Below are 12,654 nucleotides of genomic sequence, written 5' to 3' on the forward strand. Positions count from 1 at the left end.
GGTACCTGAAGCTGTAGAAGATATCTTGAGTAAATAGCTGTTGCTGGTTGCTGTTAAACAGAAGTTTTGATCCTATGTGATCAAGAGGAAGCGTATGCTACAAATATGGTCAGAAGTAATAACTAGGGAAGTTATGTGTATTTCTGTTGTTTTTTTTTTATATATATAATGGTCTATGTTAAATATATAATTTCAAATAAACTGAGATGAGGGGTAAAGATGCTTACTGCTCCCTTTAAGAAGATAGGTAACTATTAGGCTGGAGGGGGGATTTCAGTTTAGCTCCTTTATTCCTTACCCTCCCCCTACCCCTTGGCATGGTTACAGATCATAGAATGGTTTGGGTTGGAAGGGATATTTAAGATCATCTAGTTCCAACCCCCTTGTTACAGGGAGGGACACCTCTGTCTAGACCAGGTTGCTCACAACCCTATCCATCTTATCTTGGATGTTGCATTTAAGAACGAGTAGGAAAATTTCAAAATGTATTTCCCACCCCTTCCAAATCTGCAGCACTTCTAGTTCCCTGGAGAGCCAAATGTTGTAGTTGAAGGCTGCTGTCGTGGCTGGTGTGAAGACCAAGGATTTTCACATCCCTTGATTGCGAAGCTTTGAGCTCTCTGCTCAGTGAACAAGATGGCACGAAGGATGTGTGCCCGTTGTTTTGACTATTACATCTTGTCCTTGTTCTTTTCAGACGCTTTGCAAGAGTGGGGAATTGATAATGTCTTCAGAACGTGGTGCTAGCAAACGGCATCACAACCCAGTGGACAGTATATGCAGGAAGATCAAATCAATCGAAATGATGGATCAAGTCTCTAACCCTGCTTTGCAAATACCAAAATTTCAGTCTCGCAACTTTGACAGTCCACAGTGCAATATCAAAAAAAATCTAGAAGAAATACTGAAGAAAAGAACTTTCAGAAGCCGTAATAGTGCCAGTCCCCCCTTCTTCAGTCCCAGCAGTGACAGTGTTTTCTCTGCAGACTTGCAGTTGCTCTCACCTTGTTCCAGACGTATCTCAGACTGCAGCTCTGCAGATGCTACATACTCTGTCATTGAAAGGGAAGAGAGGACCAGCAACACATGGTTGCCAGTATGTTCCATGGACAGCTGTTCTCCACCTTACTTCACATCCAGAGAGGAGAATGCCCAAAACCAGCAGTGTGCTTTAGCAAGCATTGAATCTGAAGATGTGCACCGTGAACAGAAGTACATGACGTCCAGTCCGCATTTACTGTTGTTTGCATCTGATAAAAAGTTGGAAAGTCCTGCGATCCAGCCCCCTGTGCCAAAGAGATTATCTCTGAGTGAAAGAGGTAAAAGTTCTGGAAACAAAAGCCTCTGAGTATATAAACTTAAACAGATTAACTTTTTTACTCTTTACTCTTCTTTACTCTTTAAATGGGTAACAATATGTTTTAGGATAAGTCTAACCTGATAAGTCTGTTAAAAAGCTGAACAAAATCTCATTTTTTTTTTTTTCCCTGAGAAATGTGAATCTCAATGTAAAACATGAATAAAAAATACTTCTTCAGACTTGCTGATTCCTTGTTGAGGAAAGGGGGCTTTAGCTATCTGTGTAGTCCACCTTTAATATAAAAAGATCAAAGTATACACATGGACTTTTAAATTCTTATTATTGAAGCTTTGGGCTTGTTTTCTCAACCTGACCAAGATATGGTAAGATTGGAAGGGAAGAAATAGATACCTGGCTTCATAACGTGTTCTATTTACGTAGTATTTGCCTCAAAGGAAAAGCTAGAGTTCCCAAACATGCATGCATAGAAGTAGACATGTAGGCTGGTTCCCAAATTCAAGTCCTCAGCTATTATCAGTTTTCCTGCTGTTATTTCTTGTTTTTTTTGTGGGTTTTTTTTTTTTTTTTTGTCACCTGAAAAAATGCATTGTCCAAGCTGTGGTATGCTGTGCAGCCTTATGCTATTGCAGAAACAATACTGCAGTGAGAAGGTATCGTGCATGGAAATTACTATGAGCAAATGAAGATGGATAATGACAAATTTATTCTTCACAGGGCAGAAGCAGTCACGGGGCTGCAAAACTGATGACATGTATGATGTGAGCTTGATCTGTGAAGAAGACTTACTGACCACCATATTTCACGCGTGTGACATTAAACGTACAGGTTTGGTGCTTTTTGTTGCTGTTTTTCCAGCTTTCAGTCAATACGTTTTCAAAACTAAGATCATGTTACAGCTTGGAGCACTGTGATCTGTGATATGTTTAGAAAGAATAGCTGCCTTAGGTAGGTGGCTGTACATGTGGCACATCATATGATCATGTCTCCTTTTTTATGATGCATCCCTTTCCTTCTCCCCTCATTTCTCCTCCACCCCAGATAACTTTTGCTGTACAGAAGTGCAGAGCAAGTAGAGTAGCAAGCATTTCTGACAATCAGCCATATTGGAGATGATCTCTTATTTCTTAGAGTTTTTCCCGTTAGGAACGAACTCTGGGAAGCTTCAGAGCAGGAGGTTATTCTTCCAAGTTCCATCTCAAACATGAATAACATTGCTAGGCAGAAAAGTCCAGCAGAGTAAGATGATGTCACATGTTTTTCTCAATTTGATGAGTGGCCTGAATGCAGTAACACAGTAAATAAGGCATGTTTGTTGTTCTTAAACTGATTTCCACAAAATTAGTAACTTTCATGCCTCTGCATTAGGGGAAGAAAGAAAGAAAAGGCACCACCACCAACAATAGAAAAAGCATTTCATTTGAGCTGTAGTGATTGATTGCTTGTCTACAGCTCTAGAGGACAATTTTGTGTTCACTATGGCAGATCAGTAATTGCAGCTTTTTTTCATTAGCCTACTAGTCTTCACAATCTGGTACATGGTCCCATGTATCTATTTCAGGAAAAGTAGCAGTTTCCAAGATAGTTGATTATTTGAGACACACAACAAGTCGAGGACTAGAAGACAGTGGTCTTGAAGAGCTGTGCAACATGCTTGACCCAGATCAGAAAGATGTCTCTGTGGACCTTGAAACCTATCATGCCATCATGAAAGAGTGGATTGAAGACTGTAAGAGGAAGTGGTAAGAGCTTCTTATCAATTTATCTCAAATATTTTGTGAAAAGTTTTCCTGTGGTTTGTACTTCCTGTACTTTGGAACATGCTCATGATGTCCAGTCATGACCATGAAGTGGTGTTTGGCTGAAAACTTTAAGTATTACAATCTGGTAAGCAAGATCAGCAAGCGCCTCTTTTGTACTCTTGGATGTGACTCTTGATGCTTCTGTATTTCAGGGATGGTAGTGCTACTGAGGAACCAACAGCAAGCATAGAAGACCAGGAGTTTAAAGTGCATAGAAACACCTTTGAAGGTGCAGACCACTTTATTCTGATATTATTCAGGAAAGTACTGTGTCTCTATTCCATAACCAAAAACGAATCTTTTTCAGTAAAAAAGACACCGCTTTGGATGAATGTTACGTCAGGAAGCTTGGAGGCATTTGGGGGTGATGTGTCCAAAGGAGACATGTAAGTCTATTAAAGCAATTCTTTTGCAGAATTTAGTACTCTTATCTTTTGGATTACTTAAGAGCAATTCCTAGAACCATTGAAGCTGATGGTTTCGGAAAACTATTTTGGTGGAAATCCTGATGCTCTTGATAGTGCCACATTCTTCCTCACAGCTTCTACTCGAAGTGAAAAACAGTAGTAATTTTCCCCACTGGTATCTTAGTCCTTTTGTGTCTGTCTGCCTTGTTAATTTCCTGTGGTCAGAGTTTTTCTGAGAGGGGAAAATTATGGTTTTTCTTCTTAAACTCTCCCTTCCTCTTTCCTAATTATTTTTTTTTTTTCCAAGTTCTTAGGTACATGATAATAGAATAGTGTTATCTCCTGAAAAATCTGATCATTAGTTTTGCTTAGGTTATTTCTTTATTAATAATCATGACTCAGATTTGGATTAAGTTGATACTGAAGTACTTAACACTGGAATTTTTAAAGATCACTTTTTGCACTTTGTGTAGTCACAAATCTTCAGATCTACTTTCTGACACTTCTCTCATTTTTAGGACCTCAGAAAAGTGGTCCTTGTTCAAGTTTCAGTTGAAAGTGTAGTTGCAGGGTGGTTTTGGGAAAGTGAAAGGACTCAGTAGTCAAGGAGTTGGAAGTATTAGCTAGAGCCTAAGAGTGGGTAAAAGTAAAGGCTGAAGTAAAAGATAAAAATAAAGGCTGAAGGTGCTGTCTTGCAGGCATAGGGATGTGACACTCACCTGGTGGCATACTTTCATTGTAGGGAGTAAAAAACGCTTCTTAAAGACAAAATATTTGCCTAGTGCTAGTGTATGTGGAGTTTTAGAACTTACCTATGATTTGATATTTTGGATTTTGACTGCAAATGGCTGTTCACTGCAAGCATTCATAGTCCTTTACAAGCCGTTATCTTGCCCCTCTAATAGCTACCACTCAGCTTCAGGATTTAAAAAAAAAAAGTCTAAGTTAGTCAGTCACTTTCCTTGACTTTGGTTGTTGTTTGTTTTTTTTTTTTTTCCCTCTGGTTTTGGTACTGAAACAGGGAGACATCTGACTTGATAACCTGTGTCGCAGACCTGCAGTACAACAACCTGAAGCTCCAGGAAGAGAACAACAAGCTGAAGCTTACCCTGGAAGCTGTGGATGAGACCAACAACAAATTACTGGCAGATAACGAGAATTTATGCCAACAAATAAAAAGGTGGGAGACCCTGGCACCATCTGTTCTACTGTGGAGTGTAATGTGGGTGGATCTATATTCTACCAAGTAGTCCAGCCTTGCTTTGTGCTTGCGGCCTCACTAGTGCTTCTTGCCAGCAACTTTCTTGGCTTCATATTGTGTTTGTGAGGCTTAATCCTCTTGCCTGATTATTCTGCTCTGTACCTCCTGGTTCTTATTACAGCAGTTACTCATTTTTTTAGCCTGGTTCTTGCAGGCTGACTTGCATCTAGGCAAAATTTTAGAGTAAGTATAAATAAACCTGAAGGGAAAATAAAAACTGAGGTGATGGGGGTGAAAGTCTTAATATTACCAAGAGAAGAGTTATGCCCTGTAAAGTTTCCAGTTCTGTGCTCCCTTTTGGGGGGAACTATTCATTTTGCTTACTGCCAAGCAGGGAGGAAATAACTGTGTAAGAGCTATTCTCCTAGTTTCCTGAGGAACTAAAGTATGTTGTCCCACTTGCAAGTATGCTGCAGCCAGGGGAACCATCAATGCCATGAGTATAGGGCTTTTTTTACAGTGAGTTCATAATGTTCATCTTAGCCAATTAATTCAAATGTGATGCAGTTATGTCAATTGCCAAAACATTCCCAGCATCTTCTGGGGATATTAAGGCAACAGGCCTGCAGCAGTGCTGGTGTGGGATGTGTGCCCTCATGTCAGCCTGTGTGCTTTGTGATGCTGCACAGGCCCAGAGCGAGGCAGAAAAAAGGCCTTGCCACACTGACGAAATGTATATAGGTTAGGGTATCAGGCTGAGAAAATAACATGATACAAAGCTTATCCTTGAAAACTGAATTGAAATGGCTTTCTTAACTGCTGTTGATGAAGTGTTGAAGATTAATTTTCTTGCTCAGGTTAATCTGGTAGTTGGCTGCAGTAAGCTAGATTGGTAGGTGGATGCAAACAAAAGCATGCTGTCTTTAGTGCTATGCCTGCTTGGGCTCTCACCCCTTATTGCAAATGTGGAAGAGATGTGATAAAGTGGGTAATGAATCTGTGAGCCTTTACTTAAAGCAAAGCCCATAACTTTTGTTAAGTATCTGTGCCAAAGAATAAGTCCCAAGCAGCTTCTAAAAATACAATGTTCTTAGTATGTCAGCCCTATCTAATGACCACGTGTAACTTGCTGAAGTTTGTTTGGATTTATTTCCCTCCAAACAGCATCCAACATTCTGTGCTGAAAGCCAAATCACTGGAAGAAGAACTAGAAGAAGCGAAGAACAACCTGAACCTTTTGGAAGCGAAGGGGCAGAAGATGCTTTGTCAGAATAAACAGCTGGTAGGTGCTTTTACTTCTCAGGTTGTGTTACACAATTTCTCATGCCATCTGTAGCACTGCCATGACCATTCAGACCATAAAAACTCAGTAATATGGCTTTCCCTATGTCAGTACGTACTGAGGCATTTAAATATGTTCAAAATGTAGTTTCACAGTATTAGGGAAAACACTGTGAAGTTATTGTATGGAACTAACATAAACTGCAGTAAAGATTTAAAAGGGTCAGCCTACCATGGAAGTTGACATTAAGAACTGTTTATAATGATAACCATACTGCCATCATTAAGCTCCATCTAATTTAATGTTGGCAGTGTTCTGCCAGAAGTTTAGGTGTTGCACATTGCTTCTTTTTTAAAGAACCATCAGGGCAGGAGGCTCTGTTCAGATGCACACACAAAGGAGCTGTTTTTCCAAAGTCATCAGTGGGCTCTTGGAATTATCAATGTGAGCTGGTAGCAATAGCAAGGGCCCAGTGGACATCTGTCTATTCTGATTCTGACAGCCAGAAGCCAGACAGCATCTCTCATACAGCACAGGAAGCCCACATGAAGGCATCTGAATTGCACACTAGATGTCTGAGTGGCAAAGCCCATGTGATTGTAAGATATATAAAGCAGCACAGTAGAGATGTTGATGCTGCAGCAGTTTTAGCAGGTGTTGCTAGATGCCAGAGCAGTCTAGCTGAAGACCATATTTCTGTGTTGCTGCCATGCACAATGTTCAGTGACATCTGTCTTGCTGCATGGGGGTAGCTGTAAAATTCCACAGCTGTGTGCTGCTGATGGGGCACAGTATTCAGATGGGCATTTACATGAAAGCAAAAAAGCTCTTCCATACAGAGCAGCTATTCTGCTCCACTGTGCATGCGTTTTTTTTTTTTTTTTCTGTTTTCTGGTTTGGTTTATACAGCCTTTTCCTTGTGAAAAGGAGATAAAATGGGAGGGAGAAATATGAGAAGTTCTGTAGTTCTGCTTACAAGATGCTTAGTTATTGTCTCCTGAGCTGTGGAGGCACTGAGTAGGACACTACTATTCTTCTTCCTCTGAAATGGAGGGCAGTGATGGAGAAATATAATGTGACGCACAAGGTTTTCAGACTTGTCTGAAACATGAGCGTAACTACCCTTGCTCTCTCTGACCTTGAATCCCTTCCTCCTATCATCTAATGGTCTAAGTTTTATTCTGATTCGAACTGTTGGAGTCACACTCTGAGTGTAGCTCTGAGTGTAGAAGCTGCATAGGTTTCAGCACTCTCTGTTCTTCTCTCTGAGACAAAGGAATGCAAAGAAACAGCTTTGTACTGGGCCTCATGTGTTTGTGCTCCAACGCTTTTGCTTAGTTTGGCTTTGCATTTTGAACTTTATGTACAAAAAATGACTGTTCTGTTTCTGTGGTGTTTTTTTTTTTCTATTAATCAGGAAAAAGAAAATCAATCTCTTCTCATCAAAATAGCTTCTCTTCAAGAAGAGGTAAAATAAATAATGACCTTGCAAGTACATGTTCTTGTCTAGCTAAATGCTTATTAGTAATAAATTATTTGTGAGACTTTGAAGCCTGACATGCTAATTGGATTGTCAAGATATCTTATGTTTAACAACAATGACTTGCTGTAATACTCCTTATCTTGAAATTGTACTATGCTTCAGATTTTCCACTGGCTGGACAAGCAAGAGTATGAGGTGGGAAGCATGAAGGGATGGAATCAAAGCAGCTTTTGAATTTATTTTTCAAATTCAAAGCTTTAGAAACAAACTTCAACTAAGCTTAGTTTGTACAGCTGTGAATACACTAACTCTATATCAAAACAACCTCCAATTAACACTTCTTGATTAATATTTACTTCTGTAACCCTTCTGTAAGATCCAAAGGAGGAGATCTTTATGGAGCTGTAGTTCTAAAGAAATATGGTGGCTGGGAATTCCACTCCCAGATCTGCCCTTGGCCCATAATGGATCTGCAGGAGGCTAATGGAGCTCTCTATAGGCTGTTTATTTGTTGAGCTTTTTTTGTGTGTGCTCCTTTTCAGAGGGGAGTTATTAATTCTTACTTAAGTAAATATTCTATAAAGAAGTCTTCATCAGATGATAAAATGTTAATACTCGCTTGCAGACTCTACTTGTATGGTATTTAAAGTGAGATTATGGAAACAGATCATAAAAAATAATCTAAAAATGTGGTTTTTGGGAATCTATCATTATGCCAAAATATAGAATCATAGAATCATCAAGATTGGAAAAGACCCATAGGATCACCCAGTCCAACCATCCACTGATTACCAATAGTTCTCACTAAGTATATAGTGTGTGTAGTATACTATCTACTATACTTATTTACTATATACTTATATACTATATAGTAGTTGTTGTTCACTGCATGCTTGCTGTGTTGAGATTAGTCTTTCTCAATAGTATTGAGAAATCACTAGTATGTCTCAATAGGCACTGATTAACAGCATGTTTCTGTTCTTACACTCATGGTGGGCCTGAAAAGCTGATGTTTTCTGGCATTTTGTCCTTCAGTTCAAACAGGGGTTTGGGGAAACTGGAAAATAGAAACTATTCCAGTAGGGTGAGCTTAGCTCATGTAGATGAGAAATAGACTGCTTTGAACTGAATTGGAGATGCTGGTGTCATCAAGTTAACTTCACCCTTACCATTTTGCTTTCTGACTAAAAGCTTGTCCGCAGTGAATATATGCCTTAAGGTAGAGGTTGTTACCCTAAACATTTATACTTTTTTGCCTTTAACTTATAGGACTTGCTGAAGGAAAAAAAAAAAAAAAGCAAAAAACTGCAGTGCAATTCCTATTGTCCAACATGTTTGCAGCATCAGATATTTTGATAGGTGTAGAAGCATGAGAGAAAGTAGGAGAATAAAGTTTGTATGTGCATAAATGCTGTTACTGCTTTAGAGTAGGCAGTATCTTGGGGGTGGATGTGTTATTATTCCTCGTTTCTTCAAAGAGAAGCTGTCAATCTGTTCAGCTATGCCTAAACATTCTTTATTTTGTTCAGAACATTAGGAATAGCATGGACACTGATGGACTTCAAAAGAAGATTTTGGATCTCTCCAAAAATGCGGCAGAGCTTCAAGTAAGAGTTTCAGGAGACATGAGAAGTTAGACTATGGCTTATTCAGGTCTAGCTTTGTTCTCTGAAAGGTAGGCAACCCTGAACTTGTGTGTATTAAAGAGATGCAGCGTGATCCTTATTTGGCCAGTTGACACCTTTGACAAAGGAAATTGCTGTCTGGAGGCTAAAAACTGGGCAATATAGGCAAACCACATTTTTATTTCATCCCTCAAAATTAGACTTTCAGAAAACCCTTTCTTCACTGTTTGAGGAGATGCATTAGGAAGTTGCACTTTGGTTAGTGTTGCTGACACTGCGGGCCCACACAGGCAAGAAAAGAGAAGGGTTGATTGAGACCTGAGAACACTTTTAATTGTGTGCGAGATTTGAACTTTGAGATATATCATACCAGGTAAGAGTAGAATTGTGTTATAGTTCATGCTGGTGACTTTGTTCTCTCTAATCTTCAGATGCAGATACATATCTATGAGAGCACTGTGGTGAATAAAGAGGCAAGCTTAATCCAGGTTAGTTGCTTTTGTTTTGTTGATGCCTTGAAAATACTGAGATGGGATGCTTTATGAAAAGGCAAGGCTGTGTTCTTTGCTGTAGTGCTTTGATTTCTAGTGTTCTCACATGACAGAACCTGATCCTATAAATGTCTTCGAAGTAGGCGAGATCTGCTTTAGAACCTGATAGTGAGTCAGCATAACTAAAGGTTGCTGGAATTTGCTGTTCCTTATTAAAATATATATATATATCAGAATCTTCTAAAACAAACTTCCAAACTTCAGAAAAAGTGCAAAGGCTTCTGAAAGCTACTTCCTTCACTAGACAGTAAAAGAATGTACCTGCAAATGATCTTTCTCCATCATCTGATTAGCTTTAAATGACTTAATTTTGTGTCAAAATAGCGATCCAGAACTCAGTGGAAAAGAAAATCTGTTTTCTCCATATTGAGATCTGTATGCTTCAGGAAAGCCTAGTTAACTACTTTTGTGATGATTTGTGTACTTGTGCACTTGTGATGTATTTTGTACTTAAATACAAAAACGTAAGACCACATGCAGGTTTTGGCATAGTGAATTGTGCAAAGTGCTTTCTGGGCTAATGAAGTTTCCATTTAGCTGAAGATGCTCTAAATCAGCTGATGAAATACTTGACTATCAGTTCACTACAAAAAATGTGTGGTTTGAATTCAAATAGTGACAAGACGATGAGACTGTGATCTAGCTGATAACTTTATAGCTGACAAGGTGTTCTTCTCACCCTCACTTCTGCTCCCAGAAGCAGCTTAATAGCTTGTACTTCCCCCTATTTGAACAATTTTCAACTTCCATGGGCTATGTATTCTTCTTTTCAATGTTTATTTAGTCTGTTGTCAAGAAGGGAATATTAAATGCTGAATACTAGAGTGTGTATTTCTGTAGGTCAGGGTGATTGTTTTGCATCAACTTGAGGAAATTAGTGTAGAAAATTTGAAACCAGCAAATAGCTGGCTTTAGGATCAGTGGGACAAGGGTTTACCTCAAAGGTATTTTTATTAAAAAGCAAAACAACAAGAAAAACATAGCTCTGTGTCCAAAGAGAAGTAGTTTCATCAGTTTGATTAAATAGTTTCAGCTCACTGAAAACAAGTGAGAAGAGAAGATAGAAGTCATTAAAGGGATGAGAGGAGACAGCTCTTTACTTCAAGTTCTTATTTTCTCCAGGAAATGTTTCAGTTGTATGTGTAGCACATAATGCAATTGAAGCCCAGTGCATAACCCTAAGAAAGCTTCTAATTCTACCAAGTCAGTAGTGTTGTGAGGGTTGATGTGTTCTCTGTCAGACCTTTCACTAGACATTGTTTAATTTACGAAGCCTCCCATGCTCTATCCCTGTAATCATGAAAGCTAACGAGAATAAACGTCTTGGAGAACACAAGTAAATTTAAGGATCAGTTGGCATTAAAAAAAAAAAAAAAAAAACCCAACAAAAACAAACAAACAAACAAACAAAAACACTTATGCTATGCACAATATGGTCCAGATTTTCAACTAGAAGTAGAATGCTGATACAGCAACTAGATAACTGATAAGTTAAAACATAGCACCTAGAAAGCATTTTCCTATGCCCTTAATTCTAGGACTTCTGGAAGAGATCTACCAAGTGCTTCCTATTGGCCAGTAGGCCAAGCATTCTTCTGCAGCTTGCATGTGTGGTGTAATATTGAGTATGCTTTGTAACTAAAACAATATTACAAAATAGACAGCTACAACTATAGCTCAGTGTGCTAATGATCAGGTTGTATGCTTTAAAGCTTTTCTCCACATTCTTTGCAGAAGGAGCAGGACATCAAAGAACTGAAATTAACCATTGTGGAGTGTACCTCGATTATAGAGGTATGGGAATAAGCTTAGTTACTGTCTAATTGGGGGAAAATGTGCATATCCTGTGCTGCCTCTGCATGCCAGACTAACTCTCTAACTAGCTCTGATAAATATATTTTAGACTTTGCGGGCAGAGAAGAGTAAACTACTGGAGGACATGCGGCGCATGCAGCAAGAGTTGATCTCGTGAGTACTGAGAGAGAGTCCCAGGAAAAATAGTTCATGAAAAATCAAAAAGGACTGATTCTTATTTTTATCTTCTCCATTTTCTTTTAGAAATGGTTTGAGCTTCCCGTTGATGAGTAAAGTTAATGGCAGTATTCCTGAAGAGATGAATTCACTGGACTGTGAACTGGAGCTTGCTCAGTCTTCTGAGGTGTGAATCAGATCCTATTGAATCTTATCCCAGTTGTCTTGCATCAGTAAATTAAAAACAAAGCTCAGTCTCTGCAGATTGTTAGATAATCCCGGAGTTAGGATTCATTAGTCCTCGCACATAAGCATAGAATGTGAGGGTTAGAGTGTTGTTTTAAGTATGTCAGAGAAAGCCCAGATAAAAGCAGAGCAAACACTTGCTGATGTGTATCTGAAAGTGCTTTGGTCACTTATTTATCTGGCAGAAGAAGAGACTGACAGGAGATGAGTCATCGAACATTTAACAGGCTAATTAAGACAGTAAATACTGCCTGCACTGGATGCAAACAATGACTTTTGCAGTGCAGGAGGACAGATGTTTCTTGAAATTTAGTGTAGAGAAGAAGACGACTAAGCACCAAAGTAAACAGCTGAGAAGGTTGTAGTCTTAATTTATTGTTTAGAAACTGATGAGCATCTATTTGCAGGTAGCGTTCCTTTGCTTCTCAATAGGAAAGATGTTCCTCACATCTGGAAGTCCTGTACAGCTGTTTTTTCTGAAGTCTTTTGATAGTAACTTGGAAGAGAGTGTGAGAAGCATTCTTCTGATAAGTGAGGCACAAGCTGGTGGATCTTAGTGGTGCAGCTGTGCCTGTTGGGTTGGAGGTGTAGTGTTGCCTATGTCCTCCGCAGTTAATTTCTAGGAGCAGCACTTTGGTCATGCACACTGGAAGTTTAATCTCTGATTCTCATAGCTCTTCAGTACTCTGGTGGAGAACTGCTGCACCAGCAGTCTACTTTTATGTTGTGGTTTTGGTTTCAGCTATTCTGTGCCCACTTCCCTAAAAG

General features: G+C 39.1%; 1 protein-coding gene across 1 annotated transcript in view; it reads left to right on the forward strand.

The window, feature by feature from the left end:
• Nucleotides 1–724: 724 nt before the first annotated feature.
• The window catches only part of IRAG2 (inositol 1,4,5-triphosphate receptor associated 2), a 37,173-nt gene continuing 25,243 nt past the window's right edge, over nt 725–12,654 (forward strand). Inside the window, exons 1-13 of the mRNA XM_042834914.1 lie at nt 725–1,319; nt 2,036–2,146; nt 2,880–3,060; nt 3,273–3,349; nt 3,428–3,506; nt 4,549–4,707; nt 5,893–6,010; nt 7,428–7,478; nt 9,023–9,100; nt 9,550–9,606; nt 11,404–11,463; nt 11,573–11,637; nt 11,728–11,827. Coding sequence (XP_042690848.1) covers nt 725–1,319; nt 2,036–2,146; nt 2,880–3,060; nt 3,273–3,349; nt 3,428–3,506; nt 4,549–4,707; nt 5,893–6,010; nt 7,428–7,478; nt 9,023–9,100; nt 9,550–9,606; nt 11,404–11,463; nt 11,573–11,637; nt 11,728–11,827 — 1,731 coding nt within the window. The remainder of the gene's footprint in view (nt 1,320–2,035; nt 2,147–2,879; nt 3,061–3,272; nt 3,350–3,427; nt 3,507–4,548; nt 4,708–5,892; nt 6,011–7,427; nt 7,479–9,022; nt 9,101–9,549; nt 9,607–11,403; nt 11,464–11,572; nt 11,638–11,727; nt 11,828–12,654) is intronic.

This window comes from Centrocercus urophasianus, unplaced genomic scaffold (assembly GCF_019232065.1).
Source record: "Centrocercus urophasianus isolate 14NV4802_14NV808 unplaced genomic scaffold, USGS_Curo_1.0 seq_5, whole genome shotgun sequence".
Lineage (NCBI taxonomy): Eukaryota > Metazoa > Chordata > Aves > Galliformes > Phasianidae > Centrocercus > Centrocercus urophasianus.